We start from the raw sequence: 21,733 nt of genomic DNA, 5'->3' as shown, positions 1-21,733 counted from the left end.
GAATGCAAAGCACCATGTTTTGCAGTGGTTTTGTTGCAGGAAAGATGGTATGTTTAGATTTTTTTCAGTGTTTACTACCTTAGCATTCCACTCTCACAAGGTATCCACAAGATAGTGAAGCTATTTGCCCACAGCTGGGATTTTGGTTCACAAGTGCCAGGGCGTATACACATGCCAATGGGCTGCAAATCTTGGGGCCAAACCTCCTCTGAGTTCCCCTGAAGCTTTAGCTTAAGGCTGTCAGGGGTCCAGTTTCCATATGTCGCCATGAGGAGGCAGCGTGGAGGACTTGCTGATGGAGAGGCTGTGTACTGACAGGGAGAGACTTACACATTTGGCTCTCTTTCTTGCATTGTTGCTAGCCAGTGGTGTGGGCTGAAAATGAGAAGCAAACTAGCACACTTACGGACATATCAATTAGGAGCAGGAGGAGGCCACTCGGCCCCTCGAGCCTGTTCCGCCTTCAATAAGATCATGGCTGATCTGATTGTAACCTCAACCCCACATTCCTGCCTACTCCCAATAACCTTTCACCCCCTTGTTAATCAAGAATCTATCTAGCTTTGCCTCAAAAATATTCAAAGACTCTGCTTCCACCGCCTTTTGAGGATGAGAGTTCCAAAGACTCAGGTGTAAACTCCAGTGTATATAAGTCTAACCTGTCCAACCTTTCCTCATAAGATGACCCACCCATTCCTGGCATTAGTCTAGTAAACCTTCTCTGAACTGCTTCTAATGCATTTACATCTTTCTTTATATAAGGAGATCAGTACAGTACACAGTACTCCAGATGTGGTCTCACCAGTGCCCTGTACAACTGAAGCATAACCTCCCCATTTTGTAATCAATTCCCCGCACAATAAGTGATAACATTCTATTAGCTTTCCTAATTACTTTCTGTACCTGCATACTAACCTTTTGTAAATCATGCACTAGGACACCCAGAGAGCTCTGAAATCTCTCACCATTTAGATAATAAGCTTCCTTTTTATTCTTCCTGCCAAAATTTCACATTTGCCCACATTATACTCCATTTGCCAGATCTTTGCCCACTTACTTAACCTATGTCTCTTTGTAGCCTCCTTATGTCCTCTTCACAATTTACTTTCCTACTTATCTTTGTGTCGTCAGCAAATTTAGCCACCATTCCTTCGGTCCCTTCATCAAGATATTTATGTAAAATTTATATAAAATATAAATTATATATAAGTGGAAAGCCAGCTGTCTTCACCCACACACTAGACACATCACATTGACCTGTGGGCCAATTATCTTCGTACTTATATATTTTCAATCTTCTATGCATTGGCTGGTTCACAATGTTTTATGCATCCACCCCCTCCATTATGGGGAAGATTGTTGCATTTACTTAGGTTATAAAGCCACAAGCTTATAATCAGCGTTCTTCTTCGATTGTCAGGTTTTTGGAATCTGTGCCAACTTTTGCTGGTTTTCTGGGATGACACATACTCACATTTTCTGACAGGAAACAAAACAGGCATAGAAACACCACAGGGTGGCTCCACCATTGGCTCAGACTTTCACTGACATATTTCTGAAATGTATAATAGCCTGAAGAGCAACTCCTTTGGCAATCATTGACGAGTATCACGGAACTAATTGCTTTATTTTTTTAATCAAGCTTCTAATCGTCCTTAATTAAATACAGTGAAGGAAGATTTGCTGTTCTGAAGAGTCTTTATTCTTGAAACTCCTGGCTTTGCTGTTTATAATGTACATTGAGCTCTGTGTTAATCAAGTGAAAGTTACTTTCTTTTTATTCTGTGTAGGCAGACAGTCATCCAAGTAGCGGAACTAAACCACGGCCTTCATTGCTTCTGCTGGAACCTCTCTGCATTCTTAACGCTCTCACCATGGATTTAAGCAACTCAGAAACAACTTTACTTATTGCTTTGCTAAGTGTTCTGCTCATTGTGTGGTTCCTTAAAAACAAGGTGCCACTGAAAGGCAGGCTTCCCCCAGGTCCTCCTGCCCTCCCAATTCTTGGAAACTTGTTCCAAATGAATATAAAAGCACCTCACCAATCTCTCATCAAGGTAAGGAGATCTTTTGTTTCTTTAAATAACTAAATAATTCAAACAAATCTTCCCCCTTGACTCATCTGATAGAGATCCACAGGGGCTAGCCACCCCTAGGGACCTCAGCCGAGAGACCATAGTAAAACTGCAATCCTGGGTTTGTAAGTGATGGTGATCTCTTAAGGGGGTGTCATGGCCAAACCCTATATTGGACTATTTTCATGGAGTTGGGGGGACTCCATGGAGGCGTGAAAATGGAGGCCAGGACCCGATTCTCGATTCACAACCCCATTCCTGACGCCCCCAATTTTCACCAGTGCTGTTTAACAGTGGGGCTTGTTGGGGTCATGAGCCCGCACCCGGTACTCTTGACCTTACAGGCTCCATTGCGGATAGGGATGTCCTAATCCTCTGCAATTTCCATGGAGTCGGGTCCGCTATTAAAGGATTTGTGGCTCACAGCCCCTCAGAGGTGTCATGAACCTAGTCTGGATGAGGGAACCTTTCGAAAGGTAAGTTCAAACGGTCTTACCCATGCCCCCCATGCCAAGCTATGTCCCTCCGCCCATCCCCCATGGCTCCTTATACTAACTGTAAGGTTGGAAGGGCAGCAAAAAATTTCATTTAATTACCTTTTCAATGGCCCTAATAGGCCTTTGAATTGTCGCGAGCCCGCAGACCGAAATATCGCACAAGTGCACGATGACGTCAGGACGCTCGCCCGACATCATCGCACGTCATTTTACGCTCGATTGGTTCGGGTGCGCGCCCGCCCGCCCAACGATCAAAAAATTCTGGCCCATGCGTTTGGATGTTGGGCGACACCAAGATGGGGTTTAAATACGAGACTTCCCACAGTTAAAAAGTTGGCTGTTTCCCGAATTAACAAATTGTTTGCTGTAAGTCTTACCCGCCTTCAATACTTTGGCTGATACAGTGGTGTTAGTAGACATTGTGATGCCGTCCAGGGTCCGGAACCTTCTTTAACAGTTGTTACTTATCTATTGTGTCTCCACAGCTGAGTGAGCAATACGGCCCTGTTTTCACCTTCTGGTTTGCTGGCTTCCCTGCAGTGGTGCTGTGTGGCTTTGAGGCTGTGAAGGAAGGGCTGATTGAGCGAGGGCACGATTTCAGTGGCAGGTATCTCTTCCCGGCCCTCAAAAAAATTTCAAGTGGCTACGGTGAGAAATGTTTTTACTCTATGTTCAATTTACTGACTCTGAATTTGCCCTCATGAGATCTGAGCATTTAGAATTATAGGAGGTCATCTGGCCTATTGAGCTGGTGCCAGTGCTACATCTTCAACTGGAGTTACCTACCTATCCTAGATATCCTTTTAAAATAAATTTATTTTAACTTCTCCCTCATTCTCTCAGTGATAATCTGAAATCTTATGGTCCCTTGTTTCCAATTTCAAAAAGTGAAGGTCAAAACAAGGCCATTCCATCCTCTGCTGTCAAAAAATCATAGATATGTGGATTTTTCTTTAACAAAGCACCTTTTCCATTCTCATGTCATATCAAATATTTCCACAACCAATGAAATACTTTGGAACTTTATTCACTACTGTTATGCAGGAAAATGTGGCAGCCAATAAGCAATAAGTTAAACGATCAGATAAGAACAATTTTTGGTGATGTTGGTTAAGAGATAAATATTGAGTAGGCCACTGGAAAAACTCACCTGTTCTTCTTTGAAGAATTCAAATGGATCTTTCTCAGGCAGATGTGCCTGGGTTTAACATTTTACCTAAAGGACAGTACCCTCTCTTTACGGCACCAAAGTGTCAGTCTAGGCTGTGTGCTCAAATCCTGCAGTGGCAACTGAACTCACAGTCGAACTCCCTATTCTTTTTTAAAACACTATATATTAACTGGAATCTTGATTTAATATCTCATCTCCAAGACAATGCAAAATTCTCTCAGTACCGCACTGAAGTGTCAGGCTAGATTATATGCTTAAGTTCTGAGTCTTCAGTGGGTCTTTAACCTGCAAATCTCTCACTCGGAGGTTATATACGGAGTTAACCTGAAGCTGGGAAATAATGAGGGGTACAACAATTGGCATCAAGATCACTTAGGTGAAAAGGAAGCATAAATTTTGTTTAATGATGGAAATGTTCAAATAGGATCAGACTCACCTGTGATACTCCAGTGGTCACAGAACCTTGTAGTACACACTGTCAAAGCTTATTCATAAAGAATGTCACAAATGCTACCTTTCAAACCATGCCTCAGTCAATGCCTTCAGGAGGTATCGGGAGCAAATGGAAAAAAATATTTTCTACGTAGCTGAGACTCATATGCAGAGAATGGTCAGTTGGCTGAGGAACCCTCCCACTCATGAGACTGTTTCACAGCTTGGGTCACCACAAAAATGCTGTATAAACACAAGAGCATTCAAACACAAATGAAATGTACAATTTCACAACTTCCATAGCAGGCTTTGACTTGACAATAGTTGGGTTTTTGGTCTAGCGTCATGACCACTAGGCTACTGGACCCATATTATCCAAGTGGTCATTATTCACAAGCGAACACAGCTGATGAGTGTTGACCAGCCGTGCTACAGTGGGACAACACAGTCAAACTCAAACCTGTCTTTAGTAGCCATCCACTCGTGGGAGACCCTGGATCGAGAGCAGGAGCAGGAAATGTGGCTGATTTATCCCCTTCCAAATTTCCTAATACTGAGGCCAACTGCAGTGCTAACTCCCACCCAGAAAAACAACCATTTGGTTGAGATACTCTAAGTCTCCTGGCAGCTGTAGAAAAGGAGAATAAAGAAATTGAGAACAATTCAGTAGATTTTGTTCGGCCAATTGAAAATTGCATCCCAGGTAATTTCCACACGTATTAATATCTCTCATGCAGGAGTTGCCTTCAGTAGTGGGGAGAGATGGAAACAGCTTCGGAGATTCACTCTCAGCACCTTGAGGAATTTTGGAATGGGGAAAAGGAGCATTGAAGAGCGGATCCAAGAAGAAGCACAGTTCCTGGTTACAGCTATCAGGAGTAAAAAAGGTTTCTGACTAAAGTATTAGAATGATTAGAAGTACAGTTGCTTCCTTTACCAAGTTCCAAACTGGGGATAGAGCTTGGGGTCACTGTTAGGGACGAGTGGAAGGGGTTGCAATATCGGGAAGCTACAAGGGTTGACATCATAGCTTCAGTTCTGAAGTTACTTTTTCCCTTGAAGAAGAATTGACTGAAATGCAGAAGCTCAGATAATATAATGCCTTCACTTCTTGTGACGCATATATTTAACCTAAGCAGAATTGTTGTACAATTTCAGGAACCTTGGGCCGTTGTCATCACTAGCATGCAAAGTGTGTAGGCCAGCAGTTAGTTTGAGTAGTAGGCATGATTCCATGATGTGGAACATGTTTTGTTCTGAAGGGCTGATAGGTAAGAAGTGAGGCATATTGTCTTTATCCAGTTCGAGAGTGTTGTGTAGTGCCTAAATGTGATGTGGCCAGTTGAACACTGGTTGACAGTTTTTTATAGGACATCTGCTGTTCATTCTTCACAACTCAAGAGTTGGTATGGAAAAGTCAAAGGAATCAGGAGAGGTTGACCATGGTGAGAGTTGGTTGATGGACTAAAACAGATTGAATTGCCAATATGAGTTCATCATAAAGCCTACTCACCATTTTTGCTACCTACTACTGATGTCTGATGAAGGAGAATTATAGTCTGCTATCTAGTTTAGCTATCCATCTGATGACAACTGGCAAAGTGAGGTGTCTTCTGCAACAGATCTTATTGGGGAGATTGATGTGGTGTGTTTTATTGTCTGGGACTCATGGCAACAATCACACTTCAGATTGTCCTTCACTGCACTTATGGTGCAGGTTGGCACATTGCCCATGCCCTGTGCAGATTTGGTTGAGTGCTGTCTTTGAGGGAGGTTGAGGCCAAGGATCTCCACTGTTAGATCAGCGATGAGAAACACAGGGCCAGCAGTAGGCCATTTAGCTCCTCAACCCTATTCTGCCATTCAATGAGCTCATGGATGATCCGCAACTTAACTCCATATGCCTGTCTTTGAGGCGTTAGTTCTTTATGCTCCATGCATCCTACAATTCCATCCATCTCGGTGGGTTGATGCCAGCTGCATGAATATTAGTTGCTGTTTCCCAGATGGCTGATGTGATTTTAAGTGCTTTTCGTGGTGGATTTTTCCAAGTTCCTGTGAATGGGAAGATCAATGTTGCTCATGATCTTTTCCATCTCATGGAGCATAATGGCATTGTGGCCAATGTTAAATGGGGCAGTACTGCAAGCTTTCCTCATGACATTAGCTGTGTGGCCAATGCAGGACCATGAGGCAGAGCAATATTCTGCAGCAGAGTAGACCAGGGCCACCTGGTTGCAGTGAGAAGTGTTCTGGCTGTGGTCCCCCACGACGTTGCTATGGAGTTCTGGACCAGGTACATCCTGGTTTTCAATTTTTGACTAGTGTTAATGAAATGAGGCCAAAAGGTGACAGTTCTGTCCAGTTTGAAGGTATTTTGAGTGGGGGTCATGGGTAAGTCACCTTCCTCAGAAGGAAATGTTGAGTTCTTTTCTGGTGTTTTTCTTCGGATGGAATTCTGACTTAATCTTTTCCTCTGGATTGGAGTGGAGGTGCCAGGTCTGGAAGTAGCATCCCTGTCTGTCCAGGTTTTTGCTGCCATATCTGAACAAGGAAGATGTGCAGGAGCTTTACTGCAGAGGTCTGTTAACCATGGGAGGGGAGCAGGGCTCATTGTCTCCAGTACAAGACACTCAGTAGCACCCAGTTGAGCATCCGCTAGCTTTGTACGTGGCGAGTGAGAGTGTATTCACAACCTCAGAACATACCGAAACAACTTACAGTCAATGAAGTACTCTTGAAGTGTAACAAAGTGCAATAGCTGATGAGTGTAAAGTGGAGGCACTTGCCCAATAGGCAGAGCCAGCAAGTTAGACAATTAGGTTATTTCAGGATTTGACTTTCTTAGCAGCTTTTAGTAGTTGATTTTGCAGGTTAGTGACTGGTGAACCGTGATGCCTAAGTAGACTGGGTAAGCATCGTGTTTGACAGGTTTACCAGTTTACCATTTAAGGTGATATAGAAAGTTCACTACAGGCGCTGGCATTTTGCACAAAGTGGAAGACAGAGGCCAAAATCTCCACGGTATGTCATTTCAGGTAGTGCTCCACCATAAGTTTAAATGATTAGTGAATATGGTCACTAGGATGTATAGCAGAGGCACTACCATCAGCATGGATGGATTACTGCAATCTACCCATGGGTGGTTTGCTTATGTACAGATTGAAAAGATTGGTGTTAGTAGATAAGAGAAACATACTTTCATTTTCTTTTTAAAAGTCATTTGGTGTTTATTCATAATTTAAAAAAAAGAAAGACTTGCATTTATATATTGCCTTTCACAAGCTCAGAATGTCCCAAAGTGTTTGTGAAGTACTTTGGAAGTGCAGTAGGTGGACATCCCATTCTAAAAGAAACTAGCCAGTTCAAAACCAAACAGGTGGGACCTTCATTGGAGGTATATGTGTGGTAAAGAAAGACACACGTTTTTTTTAGGATCTTATCACATGAACATGAAGGTACATCACATGAATTGCAGTCAGTGTTGTTACACTGGCAAACACAACATCACTTCTGCATACAGTGAGATCTCACAAACCGCGTGAGATGAATAAGAGTTTAGTGAGTGAAGATGGACAAAGCACCATGGGTATCTGTTTAAACACACACTGGCTAGTGAAAATAGAGATTTTTGCAGGTATAGATATTTATTTTGCTATTAGCAAAAGATGGCAGATCTCAGCCAATGTTCCAAAAGTTAAAAATAACAATCAAACTTTGCATCATGCTAGTTGCAGTTATCACCTGCTGGGGGCTGTCGCAATGACAACAGCTTCTCTTAATTTAGAACTCCTCATGTAAGGAAAGCCTGAATGAGGGAGTAAAAGGAGACAGGGGAACAGAAAGCATACTTGAGAGAAGGGTTTGAACGAGTATTTTTAAAGCAACTACACACGGAAGCTGCATCGCACAGTGAATCAGAATTTCCTGGCTGCTCGGTTTATTAATAATTGAGAGTTACTGAGCCACAAAGACCAGGAAAGTCCCAGGCTCAATTCTCTGAATTGGCTGGTTCCATTGGTGTGTGGTAGGGTCACTACCATGTGCTTCAGCCCTTAGATGGGGAAGGGGAAGAAACTATTCTTGTTCCCAGTTTTGCAGTCACCTCAGTGACCCCCACCTCCACTGGGAGTGCATGTAAATGGTCACTGAATGAGGATAGAATCAGATTCAGATGTGGCGCCTGCATAAGACGCTCGCATAATTGAACCGCTGACTCTTTTTAAACAGGAGCTTTTTATTTTTAAATATCTATTAATTGTTTATGTCTGTCTCTGGGTTGCTCGTATAACACTATGTAACTCTCTAACTGGCATTCTCTTTCAATGATATCAGAGATCCCATTCAGCCCAAACTTTCCATTAAGGTGTGCAGTGTCAAATATCATCTGTTCCATTATTTTTGGAGAACGGTTTGAATATGAAGATAAAACGTTTCAAACGATGATGGAGAGAATTGCAGGAATTAGCCAAGCTTTAAGTAGCCCCTCGGTGCAGGTATTTTCTTTCTTTTACAATCACAATGTTGAAACTAATCCTAAACTAGTCAGGTTTTTGATGAATTTCAAAAATTGAGAGTAGGGAAGAAATGGTGAAGTCTGAGATTTGAAAAAGGATGTTGATGGGAGAGGAATAGAAAATTAAATTTAACACTGATATAGTGGCAGTGATTATTTACTGGACCAGTAATTCTGACTTGGATTAATAATCTAGAGACATGAGTTCAAATCTCACAATGGCACTTCTGAATTTTGAATTCAATTAAGTAAATAATTCTAGAATAGAAAGCTAGCATCAGTAAAGATGACTATGAAATCTATTGGATTGTAATAAAAATCCATCTGCTTCACTAATGTCTGTAAGGGAAGAAATCTGGAGTCCTTACCAGCCCTGGGCCTATATATGAATTCAGACCCACAGCAATGTGGTTGAGTCTTAACTGCTCTCTCAAATGGTCTAGCAAGTCACTCAGTTGTATTAAACTGTCACAAAAAAGTACAATAGGGATAAAACCGGACTGGCCACCATTGGTATCAATTCGGACACAAGTTCGAGTCTTCAGCACAACTGCCCAGTGAACCCTGCAAATTTCTCCTTGATAACAGCTGCAGACTTGTGCCAAAATTGGGAGAGCTGTCCCATAGACTAGTCAAGCAACAGCCCGACGTAGTCATACTCATGGAATTATAGTGAATGTCCCAGATTCCTCCAGCACCATCCCTGCCTTTCCCACTGGCAAGGCAGACCCACCAAAGGTGGCAGCACAGCGGTATACAGTTGGGATAGAGTGGCCCTGGGAAGCCCTGGCCTCAGCATTGACACTGGACCCCATTAAGTCTCATTACATCATAGACTAGGAACCCTCCTGCTGATTACCACATACCGCCCCTCCTTGATGAATTGGTGCTCCTCCATGTTCAACTTCACAGTCTGTAACATCATGGCCTGATATATCCCTTACTTAGCCATTACCATCAAGCAAGGAGGGCAATCCTGTTTCAAAGAGGAGTGTAGAAAAGACAGCACCAGGCAGACCTAAAAACGAGGGGCCAACCGAGATGAAGCTACAGCACAGGACTAAATGCATGCTGAATAGCTGAAGAAGCTTTCCAAAGATAGCTAAATGATCACATAACCAATAGATCAGATCAAAGATCTGCAATCCTGCCACAGCTGATTGTGAATGGTGGTGGACATTAAACTAACTAACATGAGGAGGTGGCTCCATGTACATCCCCCTCCTCAATGGTGGCAAAGTCCAGCAAGTGTGTGAAAAATACAACTTTGAGTGTTCCTAACCATCTTTAGCCAGAAGTGCCGAGTGTCGTACTGGCATTCTTTAGTGTCTCGTCCAATGCTCATTGGGCAAATTAAGGACGTTGCTTGCTCCTATACCATCTCTTCCTTTCATTGTAGTGAAGCCCTATATCATGCCTTTTTTTCAAACCAGTGGGAAGAAGGTTAACCACTTATGCCTTTCTTCCTAAATTTCCCCAGCTGCAATCAGGGATCAAATCCCAGACTCTTGGTCTCTATCGATCAGCATCAGGCCAGAGGTGAAACTGTTTTCAATGCAATGTCCCATTTAGGATATCTGTTCCACACTAACCTTTTGACATCCTGCAAGCCAGAAGCACTATGTATTAATGAAACTATTGCTTGCTTTGCAGCTATACAATAACTTTCCGAAGATCATGGATTTCCTGCCTGGGCTTCACCAAAGGTTCTTCCAAAATGTAGCAGATTTGAAAAATTTTCTAAATAAAAATATTCAAAGCCATAAAGAAAGTTTCCAGAACGATCTGCCCAGGGATTATATCGACTGTTTCCTCATCAAGATGGAAGAGGTACTGGGAATACTTTCCATTCTACATTCATATATCTCCAATTTTCTTGCCTACTCTCCTGAAGGTGAGAAAGAGTTTTCCTGGATATGGATCCAACAGGTGCAAGTGGAGGTTACTACTGGCTAAACAAGACCCACCCTTTGGAAACTTATCATTAACTCTCATTTGGCATTAATATATAAGCAGCGGAAAAAAGTACATTTTGATTAATGGCATAACTTGAGTTTGAGAAAACTATGACAGTGACTAAAAACCATACAAGATCTTTCATGTTTTAAAAGTAAATTTGATTTGCTTTGCTTCAGGAGAAACACAAGCCTGACTCAGAATTCATTCATGAGAACTTGTTGGTGTCGGCAATGAATTTATTTCTTGCTGGAACTGAAACATCCAGCACAACACTGCAATGGGCTATTCAGATCCTGGTGAGGTATCCCCAAATTCAGGGTAAGCAATATCATTTGAAAATGATGTATTTTAATTGTCCAACACAATGGTTAGTATTGGGGAATGGAGCACCTGCCCTTTTCAGACACCCCAATGTAAACATTGAGTATGCAGTCACAGAGTAGAGCGTACCTAGTTGTTGAGTGAAGCTCCTACAATGTGTCAGCCCCAGCCTCAGGAGAATGTTCCTTATTAAACCATTTCTCAACCCACCTCACTCTCCCTGAGTGAGGTTACCAGGTTAGGGCTAGATCATGTGCTGTGTGGTGTCCTTGGCCTCACTATCTCCTCTGATCTCAGATGGAAACTCCTCCATTGCTGAAACTGCCTCAAAGGAACTTAGTTTCTTCTTTGCTGTCAAACACTCCTTTACTTCTCACCAACCTTTAACTTCTAAGAATTTCAAGTCAAACTAGACTCCTGCTTTTAAATCTGCAGAGACTCTTCTAGCTGCTCCCTCGCACAATGTCTAGACAAAAAAAGTGAAGGGCCATGCACCTCTCACCTCTAGCTTTAAACCTCTCCTCACCATCATAACTTGCTGTACCTTCTCTATGTTATCAATACTTCTATGGTCACTGCTGCTCTGAACTTTCCTTTTCCCCCTTCTAATTAGCATGTACTCGATTCTACACAACTTGCTCTCATGGATTTTTACTGTGTTTCATTCTTTGATAGCCCCTCAAATCAGTACAATTACTTAGCCTCTCAATCTTCCCTTCCTCCTAAAGGTTTCAAAATCCTAAGCTTGATGTACTTAGTGCTGGAATAAGGACAATGGCCATTTCCAAGGTTTCCATATAAAAAGGAAAGCCAACAAGGAGCTTAAATACTATGTCACTCCTCACTCTACTTGTGATCAGATGAGGTTGTCCTATGAACAGGGAATCAAATGATGTAATGTAGACCAGTCTATGAAGTGTGACAGAAGACTGGGGTGCATGTAAACTAAATACGTTTTTTAAAAAAGATTGTTAAATTACAATTCCCCTCCTCCAGAGAAAATTTATCAAGAGATTTGTGAGGTGATTGGCTCCCGTCAAAGACCTGCTATTGAAGATCGAGCAAAAATGCCGTACACAGATGCTGTCATACACGAAGTTCAACGATACATCGACATTGTTCCCATGAGTATCCCACACATGACGATGAGCGACATAGAATTCAGAGGGTACCTGATTCCTAAGGTCAGAATCAAACCCAATATAATGACAGTCATATTTGAATAGCGCTTTGGGATGTCAAACCATCACATAAGAAATTACTTCAGAAACGTTGTGACTATTTGTATTGTGGGAAATGTGGCCTTCACACGCTGCACCAGCACTGCCTGACAAAAACACGCATTGGGGTGAATGACCTGTTCTGTTTTTGGTGCTTGGGGTTGAAGGAGAAATATTGACTGTTATGATCCCCAGCTGAGGTTACCACTGGACAAGCCTGATCCTAGGGTGGAACCCAGCTTGATAGATCCTAACTCCTACTTGTTGTTTAGATACGTGGAGAGGGGCTACTGAACAGAGTCACCAGAGTCAGCTATGAACCTTTAACAAAAGCATAAAACATTTATTAAACAGAAAAGATGAAGCATATTACAATACTCCTTCACCCACAACTATACCTTTACAGATGTACACAGATTTGTAAGGATAACACAAGTTATAAAAACTATCTTATACTCTAATGTTCACAGTAAGTACACAGTCCATGTAAACTACTAGGTAACCTGTGGTCAGACCCTCCACACTCTGAAACCAAGTGACAGACGCCACGGATCTCTCCTCAACTTCCCTCCCCCCTGCTGCCCCCCCAAATGCTTGTCACACCATGAGCCAAGCAGCCTCACTGAACTCCGTCTTTCACACAAGAGTTTTCAATCTCCGCTTTGGAATCTTCTCCCAAACCGATGCTTTCTTTCAGACACTTTCCGCAAGGTCCACCTCCAGGGTTTCGGACTCTCCTTCCCATGTTCCTCTCCCCTGGGTCACCACATGCATTCAAGCTTTCTTCCATGCACTGTCTCTCACCAACTCAGCTGTCAACAGTACACCACTGCTTCACATGCCCATAGCAAGGAGTTACAGACCCTCAGTTGCCTCTTTGGACCTTCTGGCCTCTCACAAGCCTTTATTGCTTTGACTCTGCTTTCTGCAGCTTCAAGCTTGGTGCCTTTCTCTGCTCCTCGTCCTTAACTTCACTTAACAGGACGTTTTCCAGGTTCCTGTCCTTCTTTTGACTAGAAGGTCTACTTGGGACTTTCTCCTGTTTCACTCCCCTAGATTTGGGGGCTTTCTTCATTAGCTTGGGACTGGCTATATGTCCCTCTTGCTCCAGTCTCTCTTTGGCAGCTACTTTCAGCGAACTTTAGTTGGGACTGGCTATCAGCCCCTTCTAGGCTGCTTCCGCTTGGTAGCTGTCTTCAAACCCAACTGAACTCAAATGGCTTCCAAATCAAACTGCTGTTTCTAGTACAAAAACAAAAATACCTGGAAAAACTCAGCAGGTCTGACAGCAGGTTTCTAGTTTCTTGTGCGTGTGTCAGTGGAAGGGACCTGCCTCTCTGGATCCCTGTTGCTAGGCAACAGCCCAGTTTTTCTACTCTTGTTTAACTTAGCTTCAACAGTCATAAAACTATTAGAAATGCAGGCACCTTTTAAAGTGAAACCAAAACTCAACTTGACCTTTTCTTAACACACAGATACAGAAATACAAATCAAACTTAAACATTAAAGTTAAAACTCATTCCTATCACCCACAGATACAAATATAACTTACTTAAACTATCTCTATTTCCTAACATGGCCAAGACACCAGGAAAGTCTGTCCTCAGATTGAACAGTGCCACATATTGGGCAGAATTTTCTGTCTGTTGGGCGGGCAATGCGGGAGCGGCGATGCCCACAATTGGGCCCGCGCCGCCATTTTACGCCAATTAAGGCCCACCCAGTGTGAATTGCAGCTCCTGAGGACAGCGGGAGTGGACGGGCGGTGGCGGGACTGCAGTGACTGCCGGGTCCAATGACGATCAGGCCGCCTGTTTTAATAAGTTGCTGCAGCCTTTCAAAGGCTGTGAATCACGGCCAGTGAAAGGGCTCCCAGGAGCGCTGCTCCCAGGCAGGGGGGTAGGGCAGGGGGGGCACTGTGCCCCTTGTTTTTCTGAGGATTGCCTTGCTGCCCTCCTCAAGGAGGTGGCAACACTTCGGGAGGTGCTGGTTCCCCAGGACCCGAGGAGGAGGCCCCCCCAACATGACCAAACGTGTCTGGGAGGAGATGGCGGAGGTGGTGAGCTCCTGTGATGTGGTGCGGTGCACCTGGATCCAGTGTCACAAGCGCTTCAATGACCTGTTGTGCTCAGGAAAGGTGAGAACCATGTTGACATTGGCCACTTAACCCAGCAGGGTAGGCTTTGCCCCCTGGCGCCCCCACCAAGTCTGAGTGTAGTGACTGCATTGAATCATTAACAACATGTGTCCTTCGCTGGGTGGGCCAGCAGATATTGCTCATGCTGAGGTCACCCTGACAGGGTGGTGAAGAGATGGGTTCTGCCCCCGCAGCATGTGTTACATTGAGACCCACATTACTGTTTTGGGGGCAACCTGGAGGAGCTGCACCTGGGCGCAGGGCTGGAACTCCAGGACATGTCAAAGTCAGGGTGATGAGATGCTGGGAGGGGAGCTTCAAGGTGGCGTTGGCACCAATCGATCTGCTGTCCTCTGCGCTCCACGTCCTTGCACCTCCTTGCTATGGAAGGTTAGGCCGTGTGGTGCCTAATGTGATGTAGGCAGCATTTGGCCAAGGGGGTGGGGGGGTGAGGACAGGCCTAGCATCTTTGTGTGAGTGTTTGGCAGCAGCAGGGTGAGGAGGCACTGGAGCCCTGCAATGTCCCACTCTGGTTGGGGTGGACCGTCCGCGGAGAGAGTCCAGGTACAAGAAACATGAATCAATGCTCTCCACTCTTATGGAGAGACTCCTCCATAAGACCAATCAGGGCTTCCTGGGGATGCGCTCGGACTAGCAAGCCCTCACAGCGGCATTGACCTTAGCTAGTCAGTGTCAATGTGGGAGATGGTCTGGGCACCAAGTTTCCCAGCTCGGTGCCCATCCATCCACGGTGCGCAGGGAGGTCCGCAGTGACCTCACGTCGGTGCAGCAGCTGCCTGTCGTCTCTGTGGGCTCCTCTCAGGGCAGTCTGGATGATTGCGGCAGCTCCTCCGCCCCTCTGCCAGTGACCGTTGCATTTGGTGAGGCTGTGATGATTGGGGTGATGCCAGCTGTGGAACTGGCAGATCCCTCCCAGGCGGGGCCAACACAGGCTCCACAGGCCAGAGGACGTCCGCCAAGGTCATCGAGGCCAACAGGACAGCAGAGTGAGCAGGCTGTCTCAGATACCACTCCCAGCGAGGGGGCAGCACCAAGACACAGCACCCGGAAACGTAAACATAAGGCACCTTAGGCACAGCACAGGTTTATCACTGGTGCTTTTCTGTTGGCTCGCAATGAGGTCTTTATGAGTTGGTGTGATTTTTAACACCTTTGTCATTTTGTTTTCTTAAGTTCCTTTGGTTGTAATATTAAATTCAGACATGTGACTATGGCTGAGGGGGCCTCTTTTCTTCTGCAGGTGGGTGGTTTACAAAAATGTTCTGAGTGTTTTGTGGGACATTCAGCTTTATTAACAAGGCCCTTAGTTAATGTTCCTATCCAGGCAGATTTTGCACTTAGATATCGAATATGGAGCCTGCAGCCCAGGCTTGTCCTGAAGGTCCATCTGTGGTGTGCTAGCTGAAGGTTCGATGGATTAAAGCCTCCCGGGTGTCCCTGCCTCCCTGGAGTATGCCCGAGTCAGTGTCTACCCCCTTAGCATTTCCCTGTGCTCACCTTCAGACTCACTGCTGGACTCATCGTGTGCAGCCGCAGAACACTGCGCTGATGTCTTCATCGTCCATAGCGACCCCCCTTTCCAGCGCAAGATTGTGGAGAGTGCAGCGTGCAACCACTATCAGCGACACACGATCTGGGGGGTACTGGAGTGCGCCCCCTGAGCGGTCCAGGCATCGGAAGCGCATCTTGAGAAGACCGATGGCTCTCTCCACCACAGCCCTTGTGGAGACGTGGCTCCTATTGTACCACTGCTCAGCTTCTGTTCTTGGATGGCGGAGAGGCATCATGAGCCACCTTCTGAGGGTGTAGCCCTTGTCACCCAGCAGCCATCCATCCAGCTGGGCTGGAGCACTCAAGAGCCCCGGCACCTGGGAGTGTCTGAGGATGTAGGTGTCGTGGGAGTTGCCTGGGTACCGTGCAGAGACTTGTAGAATCAGCATCCTGTAATCACACACTATCTGCACGTTCATGGAGTGGGAGCCCTTCCTGTTGATGAAGGCACCGGGCTCACCTGCTGGTACCTTGATGGCCACATGTATACAGTCTATAGCACCCTGGACACAGGGGAAGCCAGCAATGGCCACGAAGCCTCTGGCTCACTGTGTCTGGCTGGCCTGGTCCCAACAGTAGTGGATGAAGGTCAATGCCCGTCTGAACAGAGCTTCTGTAACCTGCTTGACACAAGTGTGGACAGCTGATTGGGAGACACCACAAAGATCACCCACTGACCCCTGGAAGGAGCCAGAGGCATAGAAGTTGAGGGCAGCTGTGACCTTCAGAGCCACTGGCATGGGGTGTCTACCCACACAGTTCACAGAGATCTCAGGCCCAATCATCTGACAGATGTAGTTGACTGTATCCCTTGAGAGATGGAGCCTCCTTCGGCACTGCACCTCAGACATATTGAGGTAGCTGCTTCGCCGCCTGTAAACCCTGGCAGCAGGATAGTGGTGTCTTCTGCGGCCCCTTCCACCTTGGACTGCCTCTTGGCCCTGCACCCCTTGTGCCTGCGCCTGTCCTCCCAAAGGTGGCTCCCCTGGAGGCTGAATATGCACTCCTGGCCTCCTCCCCCTTCTAGCCCTCCCTTCCTCCTCAGAGGAGGTGCCTCCAGTGGCGAGCTCAGCTCCCATTCCCAGGCTAAGGGAAGGCTTCCTGAAACCTGCAGGCCCAAAAAAGATTCCTCACTGCAGAGTGCGGACCTGAAGGCTGTGAGTCCAGACCAGGCAGCTGGTATGCGTTTTGAAGTATTGCAGATCACACAGGCAAGTATCAGTAACTTTGAAAAATCAATATTTGACAGAGCACACTCACAACCCCACTGAGCCCTCTTATCCTGCCTGTGGATGAGGTATATACAAATGTGCCCTACCCGGCTGCCCATTGTGCCCATGTGCTGACCTGAAGATCGTACGGGCGCCGAAAAATCGCCATCGATTTGGCGCCTCAAGAGCCTTAAGTGGCCCGTTAATTAATGGCGTGCGCGCATCAGATATCATCACACACCCGTCCAACGAAATATTGCGATGGCGCGCGGTGACATCAGGACACTCGCCCGACAGGGAAATTCTGGCCATTAACCTAATCCACAGAAAGAGATGCGTGACTTTGGTTTAAATTCTGATTGTCATTAGCACATTAGAATGTCAGTCCAGATGGGGCTCAAACTGAATTTGTATCACTGATGTAAATTTGCTTGTTTCCTTGTCTGAACTTGTGATCATTCTGGTTTTAGGGCACATTTGTGGTTCCCCTGCTTTCATCGGTTCTGAAAGCCACGAGCCAATGGGAGACTCCAAAATCATTTAACCCAAACCACTTCCTGGATGAAAATGGACACTTCAAAAAGAATGAAAGTTTCATGGCATTCTCTGCAGGTACAGTCTCCTCCCTTTTGCAGAATAAAGTTTCCTCTGCCACAACACATCTAACTTCAGAAGATTAACCCAATTACACAAATGTGACATTCCTATTTCCGATCTAGACAAGGCAAGGGTCTCTGTTACAATCCCAAATATTTAGATGGGGGGAAAGAGGTTTTGTGGAGGTGGGAGGTTCTTGGGTTGACTGGTAAAAAAGTGTGATGTGGATAAATATTCTGTCTATTTGCTCAGTCACCATCCAGAAGGAATTAATTTCAGAAAATTGTAATTGCCAAACACAAAAAGACCAAGGTGCATTCAATTCACCTTCTACCATCCTGGTGGTTGCATGATACAACAGAGAAGTTGTTGGCTAATCACAGCAATCAATCTCTATTAACACCACCCCCAGAGTTGAGGTGAGGAAAATCCCAGCGATGGAAAGCTTTGATAGGCATACATCTAAAGTTGTATGTTCCTCCCAAGCATGATACATTTAACATATTACTCAAATTACTCATATGCAATATCTCAAAATGTTATTTTATGAATGAAATCGATTTAATCTAAGTTCTGCTTACTTGTGAACAATAATTAGTGCTGACCAGTAAGGCTCAAATGTAAGTAACCAAGGAATTTTTCACCTTAGCGAGTGTGGATAGCTGATCAAGACTGGATTTTGCCTGAAATAACTGTGGAGCTTTTACACTGGCGCCTTTTTAACCGAGATTCATGAGAAAGGCTAGCACTAGATGGTTGGTATGAGCAGTGGCCTGTAATAACCATTGCTGTCATGATAGGGCTGTACATACAAATTTAAAGCTCAATATGGTCAGAGGTGAGAGTGGGGAGCAGCGGGTTACAAATTTGCTCTTTTTTGGCACTCATCTCACTCAAATATTTGTGCCGAACTACTGACTTGTGTGTAAAATTGAAAAAAATGTCACACACATGATCAAGTTCTGGCACTCACCACCTACACTGAAAATGGCTCCAAAAGAACCTGAGGCAGGCATAGTGCTACTGGGCCCCACAGCTGTTCACGATACAGTGTGGCATACTGGCCTGCTCCTGAAGCTGTCCAGAGTGCTTCCAACCTGGGTCGGGCCAGTGGTTGAAACATTCCTTTGCAACAGATGTTTAGCGTCTACCTTGGGCAAGGGAGAAGTGCATGGGGAGGGTGGGCCAAAGGACTGCCCCACGGCTCAGTGCCAGCCCCAACCTGTTTAACATAGATACAGATGACCTGCCAACACCCACGTCCCGCAAGCTCATCTATGCTGATGACCACCCAAGCTCCATCCTTCTGCACTCAGGACCAGGTCCTTAATGAAGACGTTAAAAAATTGACTGACTACTGCAGGACATGGCACCTCACATTGAATCCCTCTTAAATCATATCCAGTGTATTCCACCTCCACAATGCCAGTGCCAAAAAAGAATTGCCTATCTACATGGATTGCCAGAGACTAAAGTACAACATACTTGGGAGTGACTCTAGATTGGACTCTGTCCTTCTGGGATCATCTGAAGAAAACAGCAGCAGAGGTCAAAACCAGAAACAACCTACTAACCAAACTTGCTGGATCTACATGGGCTGCCGCTGCCGCAACACTCCAGACCTCAGCACTTGCCCTGGCATACTCCACAGACTGATGTGCAACATATTGTGCGCCTGTCTGGTAAAGGTCATCAGTTGAATGCAACAATGCACATCATAACTAGAACTCTCCACTCAATACCCCACCCCTGGCTTTCTGACCTCGAAAACATCACCCCCCCATTGCATCTGCTGACTGGTTGAAATCATCCTCACTTACCACTCCATGATGACCTGTTCAACCCACCTACTGCCCACCTTCCATCTCGGCACCCCATATAGAGCGCCCTTCCTGATCAAGACCTGTGAGCAAACATCCTTTGGAACAAAGAATGGGAAACACGGGAAGTCACGAACAAGTTCCTTGTGGCAAATCCCATCTGACTAATGGCAGGCTTTGAGCGGCGAGAGTGCTCCTGGTAAACAGGTACAGGACAGGCCAGGGCCACTGTACAGCCAACCTCCACTGCTGGAGCCTTGGTACAAACTCCTTATGCACTTGTGGAAAGACACAAACAATGCTGCACATTACTGAGGAGTGACCCCTCGACAGGCTAAGCGGTGGACACATCACCTGAAACTCAGCAAATGAGGAAGCTATCATTTGGTTTTGGGGATTTGCATACACTAAATAAATAAATATCTTCCACGTCTCTCTGGAAAACTTTAGAAGAATTGCTGACTGAGTGGCAAACTGCTTTACATGAATGCAGATCAATGGAATTTCAAAGCTCAGCCAAATACTTAAAACATATAATGCATATTATGACAACGATACTTGGTTCTAACTGAGATCTAGTGAGGAAATTGCTGCAGAACTCGATTATTGTAGGTAAACCTAATTTCAAAACAGCTTGCCTGTTGCTTGGTAACAATGTTGTTTGACCTTTTTTTGAAGGAGTCATTGTTGTCCCATTTTGATTTGTTAAAAGTCTTGCATGAAATCGCGATTATTAATCTTTTGTTCAAAACCAGCACTGTGCCATTCGTCTCATCTATTTTCACATTGAGGCTGTAAGCTGTAATAGCAGCAGTGTTTCTTTTGAAAATAAAGTGCTTTTTAGAACCATCAACAAACTCCCCAGAACAGCCAATTTACATATCTTTATGAATCTACAAGTCAACATTTTAAACCTCGAAAAAAAAGCCCTGCTTAATTGCAATGCAAGATTCGGCGGCAGGTTCCAAGAATATTTTCTGTAGCGAATTAAATTGTATTGTTACAAATATGACCCTTTTTCAGGTCATTGGAAAAGTGTTTAAAATTGTCAAAGATGAAAATTTTAAGAAATGCTAGTGTTCAAAAGTATTTAACATCATAATAATATCATCTGCCTTGAGGGCTGAGGTCTGACCTTAGTAAATGAGGAGGCTATTGTGGTTTATAGGAATGTTTCATGCCAACATTGTCGATCTCCTTTTGCCGAGTACAAAATTTCAATGGAGAAGTCAAAGAAGCGAATCTAGCACAACATTCATTAGCGGAATGGACTTTTAAATAATCAGCAGTTGAATGCTGCAAAGAAACTTCAGAGATTTTCGCTTAATACCATCTCTATGTTTTTGCAGGAAAGAGAATGTGTCTGGGAGAGTCCTTGGCTCGGATGGAACTCTTCCTTTTTTTGACCACTCTACTCCAGAACTTTGTCTTCAACTCTGTTATTGACCACAATGATATTGACATCTCACCGGCTACTAGTGGGATACTGGTTATGCCCCGTGTGTACGAATTCTGTGCTATCCCTCGCTAAATCAACTAGGATTTCCATCATGAATTTTGGCAGGTGATGTTAGAACTTTTGCTCCTTGATCTAAGATTTCTTAACCTATCTTTAAAATCACAGGGCCTATGTATTTTAAACTTACCCATTTTAAATGTACCCTAAAGTTCAGTACCCAGGATCAAAATCTTGTAATAGCTGAATATTATTTTTAAACAGCCTGTATAATAAAGGTTTTTGAGAAATCCATCTGTGTACTTGTCTAGGCCGTTTTATTGCTTTGTTTTATTAGATTTCCTTTCAATAATTTTCAATCTTCTTTTGAATTTTGCTCCCAGCACAACTGAGATCATAATTCATATTTATTCGCCTCTTGATTTAATTTCTCTAACATCATCCTCACCAGCATCTCATCCTCCACCCTCCTTAAACACCCAGGTCCAAACCTGCACTACCCTTCAGCAGTTATGTTCCACTGACTTATCAGACTGATCCCCGCCAATTTACACTGACTGCCGACTAAAGAAGTGGTTCTCCACTCTGAATCACCTGTTCATTGGTTCACAGAGAAATGTCTGAGGCAGCTTTGGAAAGTGGCTCTTCAGATATTTTTAAATTTTGTGCTGTTGAATGTTCGATCCCGTCAATGCTGAATTCATACTGGTGTTAGAATATTTCTTGTTTTTTAAATGACTTTGTAGCCA

At 44.6% G+C, this 21,733-nt stretch overlaps 1 protein-coding gene across 1 annotated transcript in view; it reads left to right on the top strand.

Moving 5' to 3' along the window:
- Nucleotides 1-21,277, top strand: part of LOC144671303 (uncharacterized) — a 49,186-nt gene extending 27,909 nt beyond the window's left edge. The window contains exons 12-20 of the mRNA XM_078533114.1: nt 1,791-2,057; nt 3,058-3,220; nt 4,913-5,062; nt 8,511-8,671; nt 10,345-10,521; nt 10,827-10,968; nt 11,968-12,155; nt 17,582-17,723; nt 20,878-21,277. Of these exons, the coding sequence (XP_078389240.1) occupies nt 1,791-2,057; nt 3,058-3,220; nt 4,913-5,062; nt 8,511-8,671; nt 10,345-10,521; nt 10,827-10,968; nt 11,968-12,155; nt 17,582-17,723; nt 20,878-21,059 (1,572 nt within the window). The 3' untranslated portion in view covers nt 21,060-21,277. The remainder of the gene's footprint in view (nt 1-1,790; nt 2,058-3,057; nt 3,221-4,912; nt 5,063-8,510; nt 8,672-10,344; nt 10,522-10,826; nt 10,969-11,967; nt 12,156-17,581; nt 17,724-20,877) is intronic.
- The last annotated feature ends 456 nt before the right edge of the window (nt 21,278-21,733 follow it).

Source organism: Cetorhinus maximus, chromosome 32 (genome assembly GCF_964194155.1).
Source record: "Cetorhinus maximus chromosome 32, sCetMax3.hap1.1, whole genome shotgun sequence".
Taxonomy (NCBI): Eukaryota; Metazoa; Chordata; class Chondrichthyes; order Lamniformes; family Cetorhinidae; genus Cetorhinus; species Cetorhinus maximus.
The sequence above is the reverse complement of the archived record's forward strand: the minus strand, read 5'-3'. Positions and strand labels throughout refer to the sequence as shown.